The 26,182-nt window shown below is 53.4% G+C and overlaps 1 protein-coding gene across 4 annotated transcripts in view; it reads right to left on the bottom strand.

Annotated features, from left to right (window-relative positions):
* Positions 1 to 26,182, bottom strand: part of PPP2R5C (protein phosphatase 2 regulatory subunit B'gamma) — a 109,036-nt gene that overhangs the window by 77,112 nt on the left and 5,742 nt on the right. For all 4 annotated transcript variants that reach the window (XM_040975049.1, XM_040975050.1, XM_040975046.1 and 1 more), the window contains exon 3: positions 18,103 to 18,262. In XM_040975049.1, coding sequence (XP_040830983.1) covers positions 18,103 to 18,262 — 160 coding nt within the window. The remainder of the gene's footprint in view (positions 1 to 18,102; positions 18,263 to 26,182) is intronic.

Genomic DNA, 26,182 nt, shown 5'->3' on the forward strand with positions numbered 1-26,182 from the left:
CCAAAAAAAAAAAAAAAAAGAAAGAAAGAAAAAAGAAAGAAATGAACAGATGAAAGCAAACAAAGTCCTAGGCTGTCCCCTGGACAACTGCGACCAGCCACTGAGGGACAAGGAAGGGCATGTATCTGCAGTCAGGCAGGACACGGGCTGTGTGCTGACCTCCAGCTCTGCCACTGACCCCTGGGAGCCCGAGGAGGGCTGTGGAGGGACGCTGGACCAGCCGGTCGTGACGGGCTGACAGCCGGGTTGCTCACGGAGGCTGCACGGAAGCTGTGTACGAGGGAAGGCGGTTGGGATGTATTCTTCCTAATGATAGCAGGTCAAAGGCTCTCCACTCTTTTTTTTTTTTAAGATTTATTTTATTTTTATTGGAATAGCGGATATACAGAAAGGAGGAGAGACAGAGAGGAAGATCTTCAGTCCGATGGTTTACTCCCCAAGTGACCATAATGGCTGGAGCTGAGGCAATCCGAAGCCAGGAGCCAGGAGCCAGGAGCTCTTCCGGATCTCCCACGCAGGTGCAGGGTCCCAAGGGTTTGGGCTGTCCCTGACTGTTTTCCCAGGCCACAAGCAGGGAGCTGGATGGGAAGCAGGTTCGGCAGGATTAGAACCAGCAACCATGTGGGATCTTGGCACATGCAAGACAATGACTTTAACCACTACGCTATCTTGCCAGGCCTGGCTCTCCACTTTTTACCAGTCCTCCTCACACTCTTCTGAACCTGGTGCATATAAAGTAGTTCTTTGGAGAATTCCACGACTGTGAGCCCCAAATCACTTGGAAAAAGTCATCTAAAATACAGACAAGAAAAAAAAAAAACCCACCAAAAAATCAGAAAACCCTGACCAGATGGAGAAATGGTGCATTTCTGAGCGGGGAGTGGAAGTGCTGAGTGTGACGCTGCTAGCTTCTACAGCAGCCAGAGCAGCGGCCAGGGTCCCAACTCTGCCAACTGAAACACAGGCAGTTTCGATTTTTCCAGGTGCTAAAGCCATCCTAAAGCTGGGCTGGGAAACGAATGAGGGTGAGCACATGTCAGAGCAGGCAGAGCTGCCGAGAGGAGACACAGCAGGGGAGGGGGCAGCGGGCCAGAGGCCACTGTCCTGGACACAGCCACGACGCGGCACTGGGACAGCGTATCAACCGCATGTGGGAAGAAGGCCAAATAAATCCTTTATCCAGACTAGGTTAGCATCCTGGACTGGTTAAACAGATAGTAATAAAACAAATCAAGTCCTCCCAATTCTTACAGGAGAAGGGTGCTGATTAATTTCCAAGCTAGAAAAAGGCATTAACAACACTCAACAAAGCCTTTAGGTGATATTTCACACTTTGAGAAGTGACAATTTTCCATAAGTTCCCTCAAAAAAAAAAAGAGTGAAGTCTACACATTGGGTTAGCATGGTAGCCCAGTGCTTTACGCTGCAGCTTGCAATGCTGGCATCCCACATCTCAGTCACCCTCCCTTAAAATAAGGAAATATTTTTTAAAGATTTATTTATTTTTATTGGAAAGTCAGATACACAGAGAGGAGGAGAGACAGAGGAAGATCTTCCATCCGCTGATTCATTCCCCAAGTGGCTGCAACAGCCAAAGCTGAGCCAATCTGAAGCCAGGAGCCTCCTCTGGGTCTCCCACGCGGGTGCAGGGTCCCAAGGCTTTGGGCCGTCCTCCATTGCTTTCCCAGGCCACAGGCAGGGAGCTGGACGGAAAGTGGGGCTGCCAGGACACGAACTGGTGCCCATATGGGATCCTGGTGCATGCAAGGCGAGGACTTCAGCCACTAGGCTACTATGCTGGGCCTAGGTAATATTTTTTAAAATAAAGAAATCGCAGAGTGACAAACACACTGAGCCGTTAGTGCTTAAATGATCCAGGTCACCAAAGAATAACAAATGACTATAGGAAAAGCATTATTTTTAGCTACCAAATCAGCAATAACTTGTGTCACTGATAGATAGTACTATAAAGATATGATAACTTTGCTAACCAACTTATAAATTGTTCTGATTCTTTCAGAAAATTATTTCACAATATGCATCAGGACTCTGTTAGGGTAATTTTACTCTTGGGAATCCTTTGTAGAAATGTAATATATGAGTATCACATATCTGAAACACACTCATTTTATTTTTTAAACTATCATAAAAGAATGCATGACAGAACTCACTGGCACAAGCTCATGGCTGTGCAACCAGCTCCCCCACCTGTCCTGTCTCAAACCTCAGGCACGCACAGAACTGGAATTCTGTCTCCAATTTGACATCAACTGCTGGACTTTCCCCCTAGCCCTACTGTGTGCCTGAATCTGACTACCCCAGATACCACCCGCAGGTGAAATCCTCCAGGACCCCCTAGCCTTTCATGACTGGCTTACTGCACATCCTCAAGGCTCACCTGTGTCGCAGCAGGTGCCAGAGGTCCTTCCTCTTTAAGCACTACCGCACAGGTCCCTCACGTGCTGGCAGACACTGGGCTGCTCCAGCTGTGGGTGATGGCCCTCATCTGTGGTCCTGGGTCAGAGGGCCCCCGCCCTCACCTTGCTGGAGAAGTGCCTGGTGCTCCCCACTGCAGCTCCTGCATGGCACATTCCTACCAACCATGCGGAGGCTGATGGTCCTTCCAAGGCCTGGACAACCCTCTCTATTTTCTGTGGCCTATTATTCTTCTTAGATTTATTTTATTTTATTTTGGAAGACAGAGTTACAGAGAGAAGGAGAGACAGAAAGAGGGAGGGAGAGAGAGCTGGATGGGAAGTGGAACAGCTGGGACATGAACATGAACCAATGCCCATATAAGATGCCAGCACCACAGCTGGAGGACTAGCCTGCTGTGCAACTGTCCTGGTCCCTTGTTCCCTGCTTTAAGATTTTTGTTTTTTATTTGTTTTTAAGATTTATTTCTTTTTGTTGGAAAGGCAGATCAGATTTGCAAAAAGAGAGGGAGCTCTTCCATCCACGGGTTCACTCCCCAAGTGGCTGCAGTGGCTGGAGCTGAGCCGATCCGAAGCCAGGAGCCAGGAGCTTCTTCTGTACCTCCCATGTGAGTGCAGGGTCCCAAGGCGCTGAGTTACCCTCTTCTGTTCTCTTGGCGACAAGCAGGGAGACGAACAGGAAGTGGAGCAGCCGGGACATGAACCACTGCTCACATGGGCTCCTGGCACCTGTAAGCTGAGCATTCAGTCACTGAGCCATCACACCGAGCTCCCCTTGCTTTAAGTTTTTTTTAAAGATTTATTTTTATTATTTTTTTATTGGAAAGGCGGATATACAGAGAGGAGAGACAGAGAGGAAGATTTTCCGTCTGATGATTCACTCCCCAAGTGAGCGCAACGGCCGATGCTATGCCGATCCGAAGCCAGGAGTCTCTTCCGGGTCTCCCACGCGGGTACAGGGTCCCAAAGCTTTGGGCCGTCCTCAACTGCTTTCCCGGGCCACAGGCAGGGAACTGGAAGGGAAGTGGGGCTGCCAGGATTAGAACCAGCGCCCATATGGGATCCTGGGCGTGCAAGGTGAGGACCTTAACCACTGCGCCACCACGCCAGGCCCACTTTAAGTTTTAAAATAAGAAAATCTGAAACCTTCAACTTGAGTCTTTTTCTTTTTAAATTATTTATTTTTATGGGAAAGGCTGATCAGATTTATGGAGAGGAGAGAGGGAGAGAAACATATTCCATCTGTGGCTCACTCCCCAAATGGCCACAATGGCCAGAGCTGAGTCATTTTGAAGCCAGGAGCCAGAAACAACTTCTGAGTCTCCCAGGTAGGTGCACGGTCCCACGGCTCTGGGCCATCCTCTACTGCCCTCTCAGGCCACAAGGAAGGAGCTGAATGGGAAGTGGAACAGCTGGACACAAACCGGCGCACATATGGGATCCTGGCGGTTGGAGGCAGAGGATTAGCCAACTGAGCCGTTGCACTGGTCTCTGGCAGATTTCCTCTAGAAGAGCAGCTGCCTCTCAGGTGCATACCAACAACATGGAAAGGGCTGTGGTGGCAGCCAAAGATGGTTACCACAAGACGGTCACTATGATGGACAGAAGGACCATGTATGGGAGATGCAGAAATGTCGGCTGGGATCAGGAACAGCGGCACCTTAGTGGGAGCTGCCCATATTGCCCTGAAGCCCCACTCAGGGCTGTGCCTAGAGCTGCCAGGGCAGTCAGTGGGAGCTCAACTGGCACTCCCTCACAGGTGGACAAGCTCTGAGAAGTGGGCCTCTGGCAGCTGCACTGGGATGCACAGGGCAGGGCAGGCAGGAAGGTTGCACAGGGTGGCCAGTGTGGCATGGGGAGAGGCCACTACCCAGCCCAGAAGGAATCGTTGCCTGCCTGGAAATGGGAGTAGGTCTGTTCTACGTGCCCATCGCAACAAAGGAGCAAAAGGACGCAGAGTGGGGCTCAGCAGGGGCAGCTCAGACTCCCCCACACCTAAACCTGCCGTGTAGGCACAGGCGGGAAGTAGCTGGCACGAGAAAACAGCTTTGGAACAGCCCCCTGCTGCAGGGCGGGGCAGCAGCAGAGCCACAGAAGCCACCTCCCGGGAAGTTCTCTAACCTGAGCCACAGGCCTGGCACCCAAGCAGTGCTCCTTCAGACATTCTCAAGCAATGAACAAACTGACTGACACTCCTGTAAACCTCACACATTTGTGCTGGGGCACAGGGAGCCGGACTGCACGGTGCTTCCTCTGCCCTGGCCCTGGCTGCAGGACACAGCCCTACTCTCGCCACCTGCCCACCCACATGGATTCTTCTGTGCAGTGCTTCCAGGTCCCCAGGGTGAAGCCGCAGCAGGCAGCGTTCAGCTAATGCAAAGGCAAGGAGGGGCACTTGCCAGAGGGGTGGTGTGCCCTTCTGCAAAGGGCAGGGAGCAGGCGGGCCTGCAGGGGGCGCTGCACCCTCCCACCACACACCACAAAGAACCTCATCTTTCCAAAAAGACTTATATGCTAGATACAGAGAGGGGAAAATCTTCCATCTGCTGGTTCACTCCTTGAACAGTCACAGTGGCTGTCACCTGAATTGCCAGCTGCTGCCTTCTCAGGTGAAGCAGCAGCAAGCTGAATCAGAAGCAGAGCACCTGGGACTCAAACTGGCACTGACAGGAGATGCCACCATTACAGGTCACAGCCTAACGAGCTGCAGTGCAACACTGGCTCCTTTGTGGTATGTAAAAGTTAAGATTTGAAAACTGTTCTTCTATCAAAACCACCTGAGCAAGAATCTCAGAGCATGCCCCACATCCAGGACCTGGGGAAGGTGGGAAACTGGGTGGGGCTTCTCCCTCAATATCCCCCTTTACCTAAGATACATAAAGAAAACAATATGGAAATAATAGTCTTACCCACTTTCCTACAGCCCTTGAACCTTTTTACCCTAATTATGTAAATATTGTCAAAAATTATACATATGAAGAAAACTGTTCTTTATTCTCTGGTTTCTGCATCAGTTTTATTCTTTATTTAAAAAGAAAGGGCAGCCCCAGCTGTAGGCAAGTGCTGCACTGCTGGAGAAAAGCAGCCAACAGCTGGCAGGTGTTCTGTGCCTAGTTAACCATTCTGTGTTAACTACACCAGTAAGTCCGCACATATGCCGATTCTCTCTCTCTCATCGAGTGGGGAAGGTGAGGAGCAGCATCCTGCCTGGCAAGGGGTCTGGGAACATACTGAAGTGCAAGTAGCTGAGGGCATGTTTGACAGGGGAGGAATGACTCCTGGGGTCTTACATGGACCAGGACATTGCTCTCCCAGGTCAGTGAGGGAGCCTGCCACTTGCATGTAGGTAAGTGGTTTAGAGGGAGGAAACAGCAGGGCATGTCTGGGTCAGGCCAAGGCACCTGCCTATGTGGGAGGTCTGGGCTGGGCTTGCTGCCCAGCACTGGCACACACAAAAGCTGGGGGCATTCCTGGCAGGACTGGGGGGGCATGCCTGGCTAGGCTAGGCCACAGTATCTGCCTGCAAATGCTGGAGCAGGGGGCAGGCCATGGCGGGTTGGACCACAGCACCCGTCACAAAGAGAACCAGATCTGGGAGCAGATTCTGCAGGGGACTTGTGGGGTCACCTTTGTGGGGACTGCAGCCTGCGGTTTGTGTAAGAGCTGGGGGTTGTGATGGGTTAATTAAGCTAGGCTGGACCACAGAACTCACATTTGCAGGAATTGGGGCTAAGAGGAGGCTGGGCTGGGCCAGAACCTGCCAGCACATTAAAAGGCTGGGTCTGAGAGCAGACTATGCCAAGCAGAATCATGGCACCAGCCAGCACATGCAAGATCCAGGGCTAGGAATAGGCTTGGTAGGGAAACTTGGGGAACGTCCCTGCTATGCCACAGCTCCCACTGGTGAAAACAAAAGCCAGGATGGGAGTAGGCCAGACAGGATGGGCCTGGTGATGGGCATACATGTGGGCCAGTCAAGCTGGCCAAGGCAGCAGCACCTGTTGGCATGCATGTGGGCTGCTTCTGGGGGTGGACTGAGCTGAGGCTAAGCTGTAGCACCCATGAGAGAGTATGAGGCCCAGATGGAAGAGCCGTATGGGGCTAGGTTGCGTCACAGCACATGCTGGCACACACAAAAACCAGGGCTGGTGCCCCAACTAGGCCACCGCCCCCGTGAAACCTGGGCCTGTGGTGGGCTGGGCATGGCTGCAGCACCCATCAGTTCATATGAGATGGGGCTGAGGGTGGAACTGACCAGGCAGCTGCATCCACTGGTATGTGTACACTAAAATTTAACTCCGGTTTCTTGGGGTATACCCCAACTAGATCACTGGACTGAAACCCACAGGGAAACTCACAATATATGCGGTCTATTGTGGTGTGCATGTGCTGGGACAGGGCCTCTTCAGTTGCTGATGCCTGTGCAGTAGACAGCATGTCCAGATGCAATGGGGGACATGACAGCCATCTCATCTGGACCATGCCAAATGCCTCATCAGAGGATGGAAAACAAAATAGGTTGTACAGTTCTCCCAGCAAAACTTTGCAGCATGTTCCCGGGTCTGTGGATGCACTAAGATAGACTTTGTCACCTAAAAAACCTTGGAAAGATTTTTTTCAATCTTGGTGCTATGAAGCTGACAATGTCTCAGAGCTATCAAAATCACTCTTGGGCCCGGTGGTGTGGCCTAGTGGCTAAAGTCCTCGCCTTGAATGTGCCGGCATCCCATATGGGCGCTGGTTCTAATCCTGGCAGCCCCGCTTCCAACCAGCTCCCTGCTTGTGACCTGGGAAAGCAGTTGAGGACAGCCCAGAGCCTTGGGACCCTGCACCCGTGTGTGAGACCCGGAAGAAGTTCCTGGATCCTGGCTTCGGATCGGCATAGCATTGGCCGTTGCGCTCACTTGGGGAGTAAATCATCGGATGGAAGATCTTCCTCTCTGTCTCTCCTCCTCTCTGTATATCTGACTTTCCAAAAAATAAATAAAACTTAAAAAAAAAAAAAACCACTCTTCCCCACACTGAAGTCTCTAAGGTGTTATCAAAGGCCTATCTCCCATCCCTCGGTGCTCAGGTACTTTAAAAGCATGGTGCGCCCCACTTCCCTGCAGACATAAGAGGAGAAAAACTTGAAACATGTGTCCCCCGCCTTCCTCCATACCTTGACCCTCCCTGCCGGGTCAGAAGCCCAGATGGGTATGCATCCCTCTCAGCTATGGAAACAATATTAAAAACAAAGTTAAAAATTAAAAAACAAAAAGCAAGGGCAGGTTCTGTCCTAGAAGCAATGAACCAGTTATGATTTGTCATATTTTGGTTCAACCAGGCTCCTGACTCCAGCTTCCTACCGATGAGGACCCTGGGGAGGCGGTAATGATAGGTGTGGATGGCTGGGTCCCTGCCGTCCACACGGGTAGGAGACCTGGGTCAGGATCCTGGCTTTGGTCCCCTTGCTTTGGCAGGTATCTGGAGAGTGAAGTAGAAACGGATTTCATCTCTCTCCCTCCCCAAATAGCTAAAAGTTTGAAACAAACAAAAAACCTCAATTGCCTGCAAATACATCCCACTGATATTATTTCTAGCTCATATTTCTTAATAAAACTGTCCGATTTGCATGTCTAAATCCAGTCAAGCATTTGGTTCTTTTCTTCCCTCCAGCAGCACGTGGGGGAGTGGGAGGTGCTGCCCTGCAGTGACAGTCGGGAGCGGTTGGCAGCAGCACTGGGGCCACCAGGACATTATGTGGACCTAGAAAATACAGGAGCCTGGTGACGTGAGTTTTGTTGGGTAAGATCCAACCTAAAAAATCTGGCTGCACTTAACAGTTTAAAATAGACTTTTCCCTTAGATCAAAGATACCTAACACTCAGCTATGCCCAAAGGCTGCCAGGGTACTCGTGCTTGCCAGCAGCAAGGACAAATGGACAGGCCCTCACTGCCTGGCTGCCTGAGGGGGCCCTGCGAGTGATCCAACAGGAAGCTCAGCCTGAGCGAGTGGAGCCCAAGTTTGGGGTCGCAAGCTGGTGCTGGGTGTACCACCACGAAAAGTCAAGCCACAGCAGGTGCTGCGGCCCTTGATCTGTGACCACAAAACACCGCACAGAGTACAGCCAGCACTCTCCTGCCAACACCCTCAACAACCCTGCTGCAGGCTGAATGCACAATAAACCATGTTTTCCAAGCAGAAACTCCAGGTGAGCTGGGCTGAGGGCAGCAGGGAGCCTGGGCCTGGTCTGGTGACATCACAGTTTCCTGTGAGAAGGGAGCATGAGCAGCGGCAGAGGGGTGGGGCCTTTTACCACTGCAGCCACACGCTGGCGTGTCTCCTGGATCCTTGGCAGATGCAGGAACGCAAGCAGCCCTCGCCCACGGTGGCAGGCAGACGGCAGCGAACGTGTGGAGAGGCGGTGACGATGCCGAGTCTCTGCAGACCATGTGCATGTGGACAGAGGGACAGTGAAGTGCCATCCACCCCAGAAAGCAGTGTGGTTCAGGCCCACGAGCAGAGAAAGGAGCGGACCCCAAGAACCACCACAGGACTCTGCCCGCACGGGGACCCGGAGCAGCTGGATTCAGAGCCACAGGCAGATCACGGAACATCGGGACAGGAGACGTGGGCTCAGCAGTCCTGCCTCCTGCGAGCTGGGGAAGATCGCACCTTGGGCAGACAGTGCCGACTGGCTCACAGCATTCGGAATGAACTGGATGCCATGGCAGACACGTGAAAATGTAATAACAGATTCGTTGTGTATCTCCTACCACAAGTAAAAACAGGGAAAAGGCAGGCTGGCACCAGGGCCATGGGGGAGTCTGCAGGCAGGCTGGCACCAGGGCCGTGGGGGAGTCTGCAGGCAGGCTGGCACCAGGGCCGTGGGGGAGTCTGCAGGCAGTGTAAGCCACAGGCCCAGGGCTGTCCCAGGAAGCGAGAGCGGGGCTCCTGCTGGAACCACTGATGGGAAGAACATTCATGGACTCTGTGTGTATCTTGGTCCCTGTCTCTCTCTCTCTCTCTCTCTCTCTCTCACACACACACACACACACACACACACACAGAGGATGCCAAGTGCTGAGAAAAGCAGGGGTGAGCTGGTGAAGGCCTGGGTAGAATGGTGAATGGGAAGATACAGCTGGCGCTGGAAACCCAGCCGTCAGGTGTGGCCCCAAGTGACTCAGCGAGGGTATCTGCATGCTCAAGGCAACAGAGACAAGGACCCCCTGCTCTGGCCCAGGCACAGGTGTCAGCACAGTTGGCTCTCAATCCCCTACAAGGTGGTCCACGCTGAGTGTGGGCAGCCATGCAAGCCGTGGGCTTGGCAGGGAGGAGCTTCCCAGGACAGCTACATGAGCCTCCTGCCACGCCCTGAGCAGCTCAGGTGGTCAGTGAGAACTGGCTGTGAACTGACAGCACTTGTCCAAACACCTGGGCTGTGGCCTCTCATGTGTAGGGGACAGGAGAGAGAAAGACAGGCTGGAGGCAGGAGCTTCTGGCCCCATGTGAGCTGTCTGCGAGGAGGCTCTCCCAGAGGCCATTTTATTATCCTTCAACTAACAGACAAGAGCCAACACTCCTGTAAATAAATGCACACATCATCTTAAAGCAGTAACAACACCCACTTTTGTGGCAAAACCTTCAGTGTATCAGAAAACAAACTGCTCTGGAAGGCAGGGGAGTGCTATATTCAGAAACAAGGAGGCCAAGAGATAGACAATATTTAACTGCCTCCAAAAAGCTAATTGAACAATCACAGAACCACAGCTTTCAGAAAAGACTGACTGCTGGGCAGTTCTCAGGGCCAAGGAGTGGATGCTGGGGCCCACCTGGCATCAGGGATGGAGCCGGGGGTGAACACCAGGACGCCGCTGGGCGTCAGGGCCAGGGCTGGGGAGTGGACACTGGGGCATTGCTGGGTGTCAGGGCCAGGGCTGGGGAGTGGACACTGGGGCCCTGCTGGGTGTCAGGGCTGGGGAGTGAACACCAGGGCGCCGCTGGGCATCAGGGCCAGGGCTGGGGAGTGGACACTGGGGCCCTGCTGGTGTCAGGCCTGGGGAGTCACGGCCGGCTCTGGGGAGTGGATTCCCGGGCCATGCTGTTCTGCTTTGCAGCCTTCACTTTCCCAGACTCTTTGAAATAGGGAACAGTCTCAAGAAACAATCACATGATTAATTCACTCTTCCCATGAATAACTTTATAGAGAACTGGCCTCTTCTTTACACTTCCAGACTAAAAAATGCCAAATGAAGGGATTAATTCAGAAAAATCTTTCAGTTAGTAGCTCTAAAGACTACATTAACCTCACTGTTAAAATACTTATTTATTTTCCACAAAGAAATGACTAAAGCTTTAGTTTCCCTACATGGAAAGATGGGTTGGGGTCTGCCAGCCTGGGTGGGCCACGATAACATGGCCACCACAGGAGTGTTTTCACAGGACATCCCAGCGGCTCTGCAAATTCATCTTCTGAGTCTCTACTGCTTTTCTTTGAATCCAGCTTGAGATGGGAACAACAAGAGGTTTACAAAATGGCTATGCTCACAGCTGGAGAACTGGAGCAGGCATGTGGCATGGCACTAACACGCCACTTTGATCCTACACCAGAAAGTCTCCTGCTGATGAGCACTGTGGGGGCAGCAGGTAGTCCCTGGGTCCCTGGCATCTGCCTGTGAGACCTGCACTGAGCTTCCGGCTCCTGGCTTCGGCCTTCCCTAACCTGCACGTTGCAGGGATTTGGGGAGTGAAACAGCAGATGAGAACCAACCCTCTTACTTTCTCTTTCTGCCTTTCAAATAAAGAAGACAAAAATAAATTTTTAAAAGAGTTGAAAAGCTGGAGTGCTCACAAAATGGGAAAAGCACCAGTTGTTACCAATTGTGCCTCTCATTTCCATCAGCGTCAGGAGCACCCACCCTCAACACTGCAATACAGCATCTTACGGCGTTACTGGCCAACTCCCAAGAAAGACAAGAGGCATCAGAACCAGAAACAGGGAAGTGGGGCCGACGCCAGGGTGGGGCTCCCAAAGCCTTTGCCTGCAGTGCCAGCATCCCTTACGGGCGCTGGTTTACATCCCGGTTGCTCCACTTCTCATCCAACTCCCTGCTTGTGGCCTGGGAAAGCAGCTGAGGATGACCCAAGGCCATGGGCTCCTGCACCTGCATGGGGGACCCAGAAGATGCTCCTGGCTCCTTGCTTTGGACTGGTACAGCCAGTTGCAGTCATTTGGGGGAGTGAACCTACAGACAGAAAATCTCCCTCTTCTTGTCTCTGTAACTCTGCCTTTCAAATAAATAAATAAATCTAAATAAAACAAAACAAAAAGCACAGAGGTAAATTATCCTTGCGTGAAGATGATCTAACTAGATACCTGGCATACCCACAAGAATCACGAATAACTCAGTGAGGAAGTGTGGTACCCAAATTAATGTCTACACTGACAATGGACAACCGTGCAGGAGCAGCACCAACAGACGACCTGCTGGCCAGGAAGCAGCAGGCAGAGCCTACCGAGGGACACCCTGGAATGTTCCCTAAAGGCTATGTAAGTGGCACAGCACTTTCCGATGAGAGAAGGCAAATACAAGAAGCCAACCATCCCTTGCATATTTTAACAATTTAATGAAATCTCAATATAATGTAAAGGTTTTCAATGAGGAAGAGACTGGGATTAAGTGTACAGAAACTTTGGTAGCAATTTACAAGTGTAATTTTATGTCTAGTGAGGACAACACTAAAAAAAAACTATAGGTGCATTTTGTGTTTCATCTGCACAGCAATTTATTTTTGTCATACTTTATGATCAAATAAAGAACTCATGTTCAGGACACACAGGTATCATAATTAAATCAGAAAAGTCACCTTAAGAATAGACAAGATTTGTACACATATCCCATCAGAGAAGATACCCAAAAGGCTCACAGGTACAGGACAAGATGCTGAGCATCTCCAACACGAGGGACACGTGCTAGAAGATCCCCAAAACGCCACCAGGCGCCCACAGGAGGAGCGGGGCCCAGAGCGCCAGGCAGCAGGCGTGACCCCACGAGGGCACTGGGCGCCCACAGGAGGAGTGGGGCACAGAGCGCCAGGCAGCAGGTGTGTCGCCTGTGAGGGCGCCCACAGGAGGAAGATGGGTGAAGAATTAGGGCCTCTGGCAGGGAAAGCAGGCTGGAGATCCTAGCTCGTGGCTTTGGCCTGCTCCAAACTCACCCATTACAGCTATTTGTGGGATGAACTTGTGGACAGAAGTCTCTCCATGTCACTCTTTATGTCTTTGATATACATGAATGATATATTAATACATCATTATATTATATACTATATAACAGCATGTATTATTATATATTATCATATGTATATAATTAAGTCTATTAAATATATGTATGTATATATATATTTACACACACTGGTGAACAGGTAAAAAATAAAGACCAAATCATATGCTGCCTATAAGAAACCCCCTAGAATACTAAGGACACAGCTAGACTGAAAGTGAAATAATGAAAAAAAATTCTACACAAGCAGAAACCAGGAGCAAGCAAGAAGAGCTGCACTTACATGAAACAAAACTTGAAAAGCTGTAGGACAAGGAGGTGACCAGAGCCCAGCACCGCAGCACCCAGGCACCACACGCTGTGCCGTCACTCACCATGGGGAACACACCTAGAAACCACCACCAAGAACTCGTTCAACATCCCTTCAAAGCTTCCACAAAACAAAACCTTAACCAATCAGGTAAAGAGGAAAGTATTTCAGTATAAAACAAAAAGGCAAACATGAAAACCCCACAGCCAACAGCACACTAACTGGGGAGCAAGCTGAGTACTTCCTGTGGACTATGGACAACCCACGATGTCCCCATCAGGGCTCTCCTACGACAGCTCAGCCCTGGAAGGCCGCGCGGCAGGAGGAGATGCAGAGAAGGAGGAAGCTAGGCCAGAGCTGAGAGCAGCTGGCATGACGCGGTACATAGGACACCCTGAAGACTTCACACCAAGACACCGGAACTGCAGGACACAGACTCACTAAGCACAAACCAGCCGCCCTTCTGTGTACCAGCAACGAGCCTGCTGGGAAAGAAATGAAGAAAGCACTCTCATTATATTATAATAGCAATAGCAACATGCAACCCTCGAGGAAGAAATGAACCATGGACAGAAAACACCTCTATGATGAAAACTACAAAACAGTGATTAGAGAAATTAAAAATGACACATAAGAAATGGAAAGACGGGTCCAGTGGTGCGGCCTAGTGGCTAAGTCCTCACCTTCAATGACTGGGATCCATGTGGGTGCCAGTTCTAATGCTGGCAGCTCCACTTCCCATCCAGCTCCCTGCTTGTGGCCTGGGAAAGCAGTCAAGGACGGCACAAAGCCTTGGGACTCTACACCTGTGTGGGAGACCTGGAGGAAGTTCCTGGCTCCTGGCTTTGGACCAGGCTTCGTGCTCACTTGGGGAATGAATCATCAGATGGAAGATCTTTCTCTCTGTCTCTCCTCCTCTCTGTATATCTGACTTTCCAACAAAAATAAATATTTAAAAAAAAAAAGAGAGATGGAAAGACATCTCATGTTTACGGACTGGGACAATACTGCTGAAATGTTCACGTTACGCCGGACAACCTACAGACGCAGCACAGCCCTAGCCACACACTGATGCGCTCATGGAGGTTACATGAAAGGTCTTAAAGAGGCAAAGCAATCCTGAGCAAAACGACAAAAGTCATCTTGATAGCTGATTTTATGGGCCTGGCGCAACAGCCTAGCTGCTAAAGTCCTCACCTTGAATGCGCTGGAATCCTATATGGGCGCCGGTTCTAATCCCAGTAGCCCCGCTTCCCATCCAGCTCCCTGCCTGTGGCCTGGGAAAGCAGTCGAGGACGGCCCAAATCCTTGGGACCCTGCACCCACGTGTGAGACCCGGAAGAAGTTCCTGGATCCTGGCTTCGGATCGGCATAGCATTGGCCGTTGCGCTCACTTGGGGAGTGAATCATTGGACAGAAGATCTTTCTCACTGTCTCTCCTCTCTGTATATCTGACTTTCCAATGAAAATAAATAAATCTTTAAAAAAAATTTTTTTTCAACAAAGTCACAAAAGTAGAGCCAAAAAAGAAACAACAGATAAATGGTATTTTACAAACTAAGAGGTTTCTGCACAGCAAAGGGAACCACCGATAGAGCAAACAGAAAACCTAGAATACAGGAGAAAACGACTACCAGCTGTTCACCACGCAAGGATCAGCACCAAGAATAGACAAGATCCAAACAACATCAACAAAACCAAAACCAAAGAAATCCAATTGAAAAATGCACAAATCAGGCTTGTGTGGTAGCTTAGTGGCTAAAGTCCTCATCTCACACGTGCCAGGATCCCATCCAGTTCTAATCCTGGTGGCCCCGCTTCCCATCCAGCTCCTGCTTGTGGCCTGAGAAAGTAGATGAGGACACCCCAAAGCCTTGGGACCCTGCAACCATGTAGGAGACCAGGTGGAAGCTCCTGGCTCCGGATTGGCTCAGCTCTGGACATTGCAGGCACTTAGGGAGTGAACCAGCTAATGGAAGATCTTTCTCTCCTCTCTGTATATCTTAACAAACAAACAAGCATACCTAGAGGACCTGGTGCTTTGCCTGCAGCCGCAGCCGCCCACATGGCGCCGCTCTCCATCAGATCTAGCTCCCTAGTAACGCGTGTGGGAAAGGAACCAAAAAATGGCCCAAAAGCTTGGGCCTCGGTATTCATGGGGGAGACCTGGCGTGCTTGGAGCAGCTCCCGGCTCGTGGCTCGGGCCCGTCCCAGCCCTGGAAGTTTCGGACATTTTGGGGGTGAACCAGTAGATGGAAGATGCTGTCCTTCTCTTTCCCTCTCTCTGTAACTCTGCTTTTAGAATAAATAAGGAAATAGGTGCAGGAAAAATTACCTAGAGAAGGAGAAAATGGGGCTGGAGTGATTCACAGAGGAGAACATGGAGTTAAGTTCTATCTAAGGATTATTAGAAAGGGGGCTGGAGTCATTCATAGCCATACATGGAGTTAAGTTCTAAGTATTTAGCAAACTAAAAACAACTTATTACATGAGGAAAAGGATAAAATAAACAGGGTAATTAAAGATTCTTAATTCAACCAATGTATTTAAAAGAATCACGGAACTCCTCAGAAGACGGGAAAGGCTCCCACACACTGAGGGGCACTCGGGGTGCCTGCCAGGACCCACCCACCTGCTGTGAGACTGATGCTTTCCTCAGCCGGGGAAAGGCTCCAGGCCACTCCCAGCCAGGAAGGACCTCGTGTATTACTCCACATCACCACACTTCTGAAACCAGCACATCCTAGAACCCGTCACGCGTGATGGTAGTGTAAGAGCTGCACAGAGACCCGCAGTGCCTGATGGGATGCAGAAGTAGGGGGCAGCGCCATGGTGTAACAGGCAGACCTGCCACCCGTGGCACAGGCTTCCCCTGTGGGCGCTCGTTCCGGTCCCAGCTGCTCTGCCTCCCATCCAGCTCCTGCTATTGCACCTGGGAAAGCAGTGGAAGATGGCCCAAGTGTTTGGGTCCTGTACCCGCACAGGAGACCCAAAAGTTCCTTGTCTCTGGCCTCAGCCTGGCACAGCTCTGGCCACTGCCATCGTCTAGGGAGCAAACCAGCCAATGGAAATTCTAACTCTTTCTGTGTCTGTCTTTCAAATAAAAATCAGCAAATCTCAAACCAAAAGGTACAGCAACATGAAGCAGAAAACACCTCACCAGCTTTCTATCATCAATACTGAAGCAAAAATTCTGAAGAAAACTGCCAACCTGAAACGCGTGCCACGGACAGACAGCAGGCCTGCCATGACAGTGTGCCGGAGCAGCATATAGGCAGAACCACACGCTGATGCTGCAGCGACCGGGGGACGCACACACGAACACCAGCCACGCTGACGGGCTCCCCACCCCGTGGCCAGAACACTGCCCACAAATGAGAGCCACCTCCACAGCACATGAGGGCACACTGACGCCATCCACTGCAAGTGGAGGAAACGGCTAGTGCGGCTGGTGCCCCGTCACCTGCAGCGCCAGCTAATGCTACAGCTCCACGGCCAGCTTGACGTCACAATGTGATCGCAGGGGACAGCAGCAGAGAGAACCTGCTAGCGATAGTAATGGAACTTGGTAAGGCCATGACAGAAGAAAATACTCAGAATTCAAGAAACAGCCTTTCGCAAAATCAGAGCCAATCAGAAGTAGAAATGAAAAAAGTGTAACCCAGTTACAAAATTGACAAAAAAGCATAAAGCTTTTAGCATAAAATGAATGGAAAGTAGAGATTTACAAAAAGCCAAGATAACCTCATGAGAGGTCAGAAATTAAAACCCAAAACACGAACGGGCAAAGTGTGCCACAGAAATGTCAATCCCCTAAAGTCAGCATGTAGCATCAACACAGTCCACTGATCCCTGCTTTTCCTGAACTAGACAGCACCGAGTTGGCACATGCACACAGCACTGACGTCATGGAACGGCCAAGCATCACTGGGGCAGAAGGGTGAGTGGAGGCAGCATGGCCGTGCAGCGCCTGTGGCAGGACACTGCCTCTGTTCTACGAGGGAGACGAGCATGGGGGCAGGAGGTACACAGCAGCACCCGAGCAGCCAGCCCACTGAGGCCTGCTGGGCACACACGGGGCAGGGGCTCCTTCTCAGGCCAAGCTCCGGCTGCACCGGGCACTGTGACAGGCCAGAGTGTGGCGGCTCAGTGACAGCTATGCATGGCTTCTTCGGTGGCAGATGTCCAAACCGCTGGGAGTCTGGGTCCCACCCCCCACCCCCCAAGGGTGCTGCTGGGAGGAGTCACTGGCAGGTCTTGGCCCAGCTGCTCAGTAGGAACCTGACCAACGCACTGACAACATCAGACAGGTACAGATGTGGCGGGGTAGGGTGGGACGGGACGTGAGAAATAAATGAAAATGCAAGGTGCCCCCGAAGAATGAAAGCTGGCTCCGTAGCTGGGGACTGAGGCCAGGCCCCAGCGTCAGAGGGCAGGGAAGTCACCCATAAGCCCACTGTCCCACGGAGGAGCGAGCTCTGGAACTCAGCTCTCAGAAACACGCACGCCTTCTCGTTGAGCCTGGTGCAGGGAGAGTGCACTTTCCACGACTCACCTCGGGCCTAGGACTGTTTCTTCCACCCTCCTCGATGAGGGCCTGGTGCTACTCCCCCCCGGCCCCAAGGCAGACACGTTAACCGGGCGCCACGGGGGCGCGGTAAATGGAGGGCCAGGAGCACTTACTCCTGCAAGCCCAGCTGCAGGTGGTCCTCACTCCTCCGCTGCCATGCTACCTGTAGCAGCTCCTTTCTGGAGTGCTCGAGCCCAAGGCTCACAGACAAGGATCGTAAGGAGAAGCCAGCTAGCTTAACCGCCAGGAATGTGAACACATCCCAGCTGTCTGTCTTCACAGTGCGTGATACCTACAACACAGCAGTTACTGGGCTTTTATCGTAAGCAGCTCTGGCATTTGAATGTTGGTTGAGTGAATAAACTGATGGTATTCCACCTAAAAAAACAAAACCCATGCAGAAGAGAAAACAATGCCATAGGGACTGCCCAGCGAAGGTGCAGGCAGTGGGCAGCTGAGCAAAACGTTGGCCCTCTGCTGCGGGCCGCACTGGGCTCGCACCGGGCGAACACGGTTACCTTTGAGAGCCGGCAGCTTCTGCAGCTCCCGGTTGTTGCTGGCGCTGAACCGCGACGAGTTCTGCCGCCTGTCCTTTTTCACGATGGGCTGCAGGACCGGCACCTTGATCTTGGAGGTGGACTGGATGCCCACGAGGCTGTTTTTCCTGCTGGAGATTGGCTTCGGGAACAAAAACAGAGGCACGTGTCAGCAGGGGAGCTCCACAGACACAGCTGGCTCTCCGGGCCCCCAATCACTGCCATCCGGGGTGATGGAATGACGGCAGGCGGAGTAATAACATGTCCCCCTGCCCCCACCCCCAGGACAGTCACATCCAGACCCCGGAGCTCGTAAATTCATGACCTTGCTCGACAAGTGAGATTGCACATGTAAGTGGCCCTGGAGAGAATGAGATGGATCAAGATGGCTGGACCGATGGCACGGGCCAGGTCCTTCTGAGAGGGAGGGCCAGCCCAGAGACGGCAATAGAACGAGGGAGGCAGGCCAGGAGTCAGAGAGAGATGGGATGACAGGGTGCCCAGGCCGGGAGCTGGGAAGAGGAATTGGGTACTGGGAGGCAGCACCACGTGCTATGTGCCAGGAGCTGGTGCCACGTGCTGGGAGCTGGTGCCAGGTGCCACGTGCTGGGAGATGGTACCAGGTGGTGGGAACTGGGAGTTAGGAGACAGCACTGGGAGCCTCCTATGACTCCAGAGGGCATAGGACTCTGCCCCGCACCATGCTTTCACTCCATCTCGCACCACAGATGCCCAGAGCTCAGCAACAAGCTGGTGCCCCTCCTGCAGGCACCGAGTCTGTGGTGACATGCAGGAGGCGACAGGAAGCACAGTGCAGCCCTTCCTCCCTGCACACACAGCCTCTGCAGTGGAGCGCTGTGCAACGTTCTTCCTCAAGGCCGGCACCCTACCTCTCTGCAAACCGCAACACAACAATCAGGACAGCACAGCAGTCACGCCGCAGGCTGCCATGCCGCAGGCTGCCACGCCGCAGGCTGCCACGCTGCAGCCCATCACGCCACAGGCTGTCACGCCGCAGCCCATCACGCTGCAGGCTGCCACGCCCATCACGCCACAGGCTGCCCTGCAGCATGTCCAGCTTGCAGCACAGTCCCAAGACACACTCCAGTAGAAGGCAGGGCAATTGGAGGGCCACACAACAGTGCCACGGAGGTCCCTTCCTCTGCCACCCATACAGGCTGAAGGGGAGCCTGTGGAGCCCACCCCAACAGTGGTTTGCATTCTCTACTGCCTGGAAGTGCTGGCCACCAGCAGTGGTGGCAACATCAATTGCCAGGACCAGAGGAGCAGACCCCAGCCAGAGGCTGCCCTTCAGTGCTGCTGTGTTTAATAATGGGCTTCAGGGCACCGAGTGGGAGTTCTCAGAGATGAGGCTATGGGGAGGGGGGATGGGAAGATGGATAGAATTCTGCCCAGGCAGAGAGACTGAGGTCTCCTTGGTGCCCAGGCTGCAGCTTCCACCCTCCATGTCATCGGGAAGGCCTAGGGCTTTCTTCCTTAGAACCCCTCGTAACTCACTTAGCCCTGGGATCCCCGTGCGCAAACCTGTTCGCTGAGCTTCCCCTAGCTGGCCTCAGAAAAACTCCAGCAGCCAGCACAGTCCCAAGGAGGCTCTAAGTGCTGACTTGGTCTGTGCATGTGGCCCCAGCTCACAGCTTTTGTTTCTTCTGCGTATTTCCCTAATGTTGAACCTAGTATCACATTCAGGCCAACTCCAGTTAACACTTGGGCAGCAGGATGACAGAAGAGCTCTGTGGCCGCTTCCAACCCTAGCAGGATGCCCAGTCATGTGTGTATCTAGGACATGGACCACGGTGCAGGCGCCCACAGGTGCTGAGCAAAGCTCTCCACCAGCTGAGAAGACAGACAGCAGAACAACCCGAAACACCAGCTAGGCCAGCTGCTGTGGCTGCAGAGGCTCCAGGCTGCCCCACGCCGGCAGGCAGCACTGCTCTGCACCCCCCCAACTCTGCACTCACTAAGGGACACTTGGGGTGCTCCTCAGGCAGCTCCTGGTCTGGCCTGCTCAGTGCGCCCCAGGCCCTGGGCTGGCTGTGATTTCACAGCCCTCCGCCAGGGACGACAGTGCCGGCAGTTCCTGGGCATGGCAGGCTGGGGAGGGTGTCTCGGGGAGGAAGCCAGGGAAACCCAGAGCTGCTCCCAGGCCACGAAGGCCAAGGTGCTGTGTCCTTAGAGCAGAGGCAGAGCTGATGTGCTGGACACGTGCAGCCACACAATGTGGACCACGACGGGGTGGATCCCAGAGGGTGGATCTCCAGGGGCCTGAAAAGATGTGAGGACACTGGGTGGGGGACACAGACAGTGCATGCATAGGGATGAGTAAGAAGAGGAGGTTAGATAAGGGGGAGGGTAGAGAGGGGATGGAGACGTTACCAAGATGGGAACAGAAGAAGTGTGGGTGTGTACCTGTCAAGCTGGGGCGCCAACGTAGCAGGCCCGAGGTGTGCAAGGCCAACCCAGGACTATATTTCCCCGCAGCTTGTCGGACGTGCCACACTGAGTGGGGATGGGGCTTCTCTCCTGCCCTGCCTGCTCTCTCCCTGCCTGTGGCAGCATGCCTTCAGCACCTCCAACGCAGCAGGTGCTGGACACCCCAGCCTGAGCAGGACAGGAATTGGCCGTCCACAGCATCGGAGCAGTTTCTGAAGCTACAGGTATGAACAAGGGGGTGAGCAGGAAGCAGTGAGGAGTCCTCAGGAAGCTGGGGCACCTCTCAAGGAGGTCACGGAACCCCTGGATCTCATATCAGGGAAGTCCTGGCTGCGTGCATCTGTTATGGGAAATGGGCCGGGCTAACCAGGAACACAGCAGCATCAATAACACTTCTTGCAACGGGCATGGCGAGTGGGTAATTAGTTCGACTTAGCACTGGAGGCACCCACAACACATCAGAGTACCGGACTGAGGTCTCCAGCCTTGCTCCTGGCTGCAGCTTCCTGCTCATGTCACCTGGGAGGTAGCAGAGATGGCTCTGGTATGTGGGTCCCTGCCACCTACATGGGAAAGTGGGACGGCCGCTTCTCTGGCAGCTTAACATGAGCTGTTGGTGGCTGTGCACCTGTCTGCGTGAAGACAAGTCTACTGGGCTGGCACCAGGGGCTGGCACTGTGGGCTAAGTTGATGCCGCTGACATTGGTACCTCCATGTGTACCAGTTTAAATCCTACCCACCCTTCTGATCCAGCTCCCTGTTAATGTCCCTGAGCCTAAGAATTTGGTTCCCTGTCACCCACCTGGGAGAAGTACATGGGATTCCAGGCTCTTGACTCACCTGGACTCCTGCAGCCATTCAGGGAGTAATTAGAGCATGGAACCAACATGTCTGCCTCTGTGCCTCTCCTGTAAGTCTGCCTTTCAAATAAATAAAATCTGGGCCTGGCGCGGTGGCGCAGTGGTTAATCTCCTCACCTTGCACGTGAGGATCCCATATGGGCACCAGTTCTAATCCCGGCAGCCCCGCTTCCCATCCAGCTTCCCATCCAGCTCCCTGCCTGTGGCCCGGGAAAGCAGTCGAGGACAGCCCAAAGCTTTGGGACTCTACACCCGCGTGGGAGACCCGGAAGAAGCTCCTGGCTTCAGATTGGCTCAGCTCCAGTTGTTGTGGCCGCCTGGGGAGTGAATCATTGGATGGAAGATCTTCCTCTCTGTCTCTCCTCTCTGTATATCAGCCTTTCCAATAAAAATAAAATAAATCTTTAAAAACCAAATAAATGACATCTTTAAAAAATCAAGAAAATAAAAGGAAGAGTCCCTAGAAGGGGGCTGTAGGCCTGAGGACAGCAGAGGCTCGCCAAGCGCAGGATGCGTGCAAGCCTCCTGGACAGACAGCCACCAGCACACCCTGCTCAGCACTGGGTGTCCACCCTGCTGCAGGCGTGTGAGCCATGCCGGGGACCAGAACCCTGGAGGAGCACAGGCCTCTAACAGGCCACAGACACGCCAGCGCCTGTGCTGAGGGGCCGCAGGGGACACTGGCACCAGGCCCAGTGCCCTTGTTTTGCAGCTGAGGACACCAAAGCTCAGCCTGTGTGACGCTGCTGAACTTGACCTCACCCCGCGTGATCCCCATGCCCGGCCTCTCCTCCCCAAGCACAAACGCTCGTGCGATGCCAGCCACTCATCGCCTCAGACAAAGCTCAGCTCCGCATCCTGCCCAACAGTGTGGCCCTGGCGCAGGAGGAGCAGGCTGGCCGGCGGGACAGGCACTCGGTGGGGAAGGGACTCTGCACCCCAGTTCTGGGAGAGAGGAAGTCTGTGGAAGCAGTGAGGTCAGACGCCCACTGCATGACACACACAAAGCACAAGAAAGCAGAGGAACTTTCTCGGACCTCGGTTTTGACCATGTTTTCTTAGCCATGATTCTGAAAACACAAGTAACTAAAGAATAAAACAGATACATTATACTTAAGTCTAAAAATATTGACACATCATTATCAAGACACATCATTATCAAGAAAGTGAAAAAAAAATTGCCTAAAGAAAGGGAGAAAATTTGCAAATTAAGTATGTTAAGGGTCTGGTGTGGGCAATAAAGAATTCTGATTACCTAGTAAGAGAAAGACAGCCCAACTAAAGCTGGGTGGAGGTCCTAGAGACACCCCCCCGGGAGGCAGCGCAAGGGCCCCGGAGCACAAGAACACGCTCCGGCGGCAGGGGAGCAAAGAGTCAGGACACATCGAGCCCCGTGACTCTGAGCTAGGGAAATAAACGGGTCTGTCCCAATGAGAGTGTCACTTAGCCACAAGGTGGTATGGCGTTCACATGCCTGCTGAAGCACGCAGGAGCCTGGGAAGGGTCTGGGTACACGACAGATGCCAAGCAGAAAGCCGTCCAGACAGGCAGGTCCACAGGAACAGCAGCTTAGTGGTCACCAGGGGCCAGGCGGGGCCTAGCAGGTCAAGGCTGCGCTCTTTGGATAAGGAAAACGACTGAAATAGATGGAGCTGGCGGCTGCCCCTGCCCCTGGCCACGTGCGTCTCACAGGTTCACTGTTCAAACAGCACAGATACCTCAGGCACATGTGACATTTGGAAGTGTCAACTGGTCCCCAGGACAGAGAAGGGGCTGCCGTTGGCTCAGCCCCAGCAATCAGTAGCAGGCCGGTTCTCCGGGCCTCAGTGGTCGTGCAAGAATGACTGCGCACCCGCCTTAGTGAGGAAGCAGGATCCTGTCTGTTAGCACGTGAGCCGGGTGGAGCCTGAGAGAGGTTACCATCCTTTGCTGTCCTTTTCCAGAGCGGAGGTTGGGGGACCCTTCATCCTCACTGCCTCACTGGGGTCAGAGACCCCCGGTTGACTTCAGCCTCCTAATGCTTGGCTGAATCACATGGGAAAATACTTCTCAAATTTAGCATTGCTATCAAACACACACCCAAGCAACTAGCCTTTCCACAGCAGCTGCACCGAGCTGGAGGCCCCACGGGTCAACAAGCGGGCATGCGAGGCAAGCAGACGCTGTCCGAGGAATATGGGCAGCCCCATGGTGAGTGGAGACACTATTGCAGGCAAGCGGTGGCTGCTGCCCACCTGCAGTCACTGACAGGGACAATCTTAGGACAGATGAAGGGGCCAGGCTCTGTAGCAAGCAGAAGTGCTACCCAGACAGGCCCCCACCCCAAAGCTGGGGCAGCTGAGCCATGCTGCCCACTGCAAGGAGCACAGCAGCGCAGGAGGCAATGCCCTGCCAAGCGGCCTGCAGCCACCAGCATGCAGCAGCTGCATGGACAAGCTGCCCTGGAGGAAGTGTCCCTTGCAGCTCGGACAGGAGTCAGGGTGCACTTGGGGGCCGCCGCCCTGACCTGCTCTGCAGCCAGACCCCCACCCCAGGAAGGGTGGGCTGCTTAGTGGTGTCAGTACTGCGAACCATCTCATCAGGAGGACCACTCAGGTGGACTGTGGCCAAGCCTCACTGCACCCGAGACGCCGTGTTTGTAGCACAGCAGGGTGAGCCCTGCACTGCGCTCTCAGGGACTTGCCAGCAGCGCCCGGGCACCAGCACAAAGTCACCTTTTGAGTGGCACAAGGGCAGGGACGCCCGGGTGGCACCGTCTTTCAGCACTGTGTTCCCGAGCACCCAGCCTGCCGTGGGAAGCCACAGCCTGTGGCGCAGCGGCTGCTCCCCCCTTGCCTTGCTAGCAAAGTTTCAACACAGTCAGGCCCCTGTGCTTGTCTATTGTCTAGGGCCGCTCTGCTGTGGCAGAGCTGAGCGGCGGTGACAGACACCAAACGCTCCCAAACTCATGACGCCCGTGCTCTGGCCCGACAAAAAGCTCTGCCGATCCCAGGCCAGGAACTGCTGGCTGAAAGGGAGTGTGCCTGGTCCAGCTGCCTGTGCTCACTCTGAGGGGCAGTGTCTGGGGCCTGGAGCCCACGCCTCCAAGAGCAGGGGCGTGCCCGTGGCGTCCATCCCTCTGCACGTCACCACAGGGCCAGGCCGAGGGCTCAGTCCTCCCCTGACCTCTGCCCCTCCCATGTGTCTTGCAGTAGCAGCAGAGGTGCCCTAGCTGGGGGCAGCCTCCCTCGGGAAGCCCCTCTGCCCCATGACGCCCCCACCCCGAGCAGCTGAGGCTCGGACATTGAGCCCAGTACACAGCAGGCAGAGCCATGGGGCTGAAAGCAAGCCACTAGTTTCTATCTGGACACATCTGCCTGCAGGACATGGCTGGCCTGGGTGTCTGTCAGAGCAAACAGAGGTATTCTCCATAGAAACCCAAAGTTCAGCAAAGGCCAAGGCTGCCGGTGCAGCAGCTGCCCCTCAGAGCAAAGCTCGCTGCTCTGAGGGACCAAGAGGCTCAGAACCAGGTTCCCACTAAGGTCGGGGGGGTTAACTTTAAAAATTATTGAGGGCCGGTGCGCTGGCTCAGGAGATGAACCCTTCACTTACAGCGATGGCGCCCCAGACTGGCCCCAGTGCTAGTAACGGTTGCTCCATTTCTGATCAAGCCCCTGTGTACGGACTTGGAAAGCCGAGTATTGTCCCAAAGCCTTGCAAACCTGCAGTCACAGGGGAGACACAGAAGCAGCTCCTGACCCCCAGCCCGGATCTGCTCATCTCCAGCTGCTGGAACCACTGGGGAGTGAACAGGTGGACAGAAGATCTGCTATTCTTTCTTGTAATGCAGCATCTCTTCTGTTAATCTACCTGTCCAACAAAAATTTTAAAAGTTTTTGAAAATTGTTATTTTCATTTTATTTTAAAGAGACAGAGAGACACGTATCTTCCATCTGCTGATTCACTCTTCACAATTCTAGAATAGCCATGACTAGGCCAGAAAAAAGGGAAAAAAAAAAAAAAGAAATGCCACCACATCCTCCACGCGCAGCATTTGGTCCTGAAGTGTGACTGCAGCCTGCTCTCTGCCTCCCCCTGGTGGACACAGAGGACTACAGCCCTCGAGCACCTGGGGCTGTTCTCAAAGCGGCCTTGGTGCAGCGCGCAGGGCAGGCTTGCCCCGCACACTACTCCCCAGGAAAAGGGTGCTCACATGCCACACCCCATGACCGGCTAGCTGAGCCGTTCCTGAACAAGCTTGGGATTCCTGCTGGCTGCAGGCTGCCTCCCCTCCAGGCCCCTGGTATCCATAGGGGTGGGGGAAGTACTCAAGGCGAGGCAGGGTCCCAGGGCTGCACCCACCAGCGGCTGCTCCAGCACAGCTCCTCTGGCTGCAGTCCCCTGCCGCAAGCCTGACCACAGGAGGCCACAAATCACTGGCCACAGCAATAGAATTTCAATGAACTTCTAACATGATCGTTTTTACACGGATCCATTATACGACCTGCAAATGATGCTACAAACATCTAAATGGACCTTGAGAACAAACAGGATCGCCAACACTGGTTCAGGTGAAAGCAACAGATTCTTTACCCAGTGGACAACTGCCCTTTCCATAGGATGGATGACAACCGGGCCTGGCGGCATGGCCTAGTGGCTAAAGTCCTTGCCTTGAACGCGCCGGCATCCCATATGGGCACCAGTTCTAATCCCGGCGGCCCCGCTTCCCATCCAGCTCCCTGCCTGTGGCCTGGGAAAGCAGTTGAAGACGG

Source organism: Ochotona curzoniae, unplaced genomic scaffold, assembly GCF_017591425.1.
Source record: "Ochotona curzoniae isolate NIBS_2020 unplaced genomic scaffold, NIBS_Ocur_1.0 contig_2688, whole genome shotgun sequence".
Lineage (NCBI taxonomy): Eukaryota > Metazoa > Chordata > Mammalia > Lagomorpha > Ochotonidae > Ochotona > Ochotona curzoniae.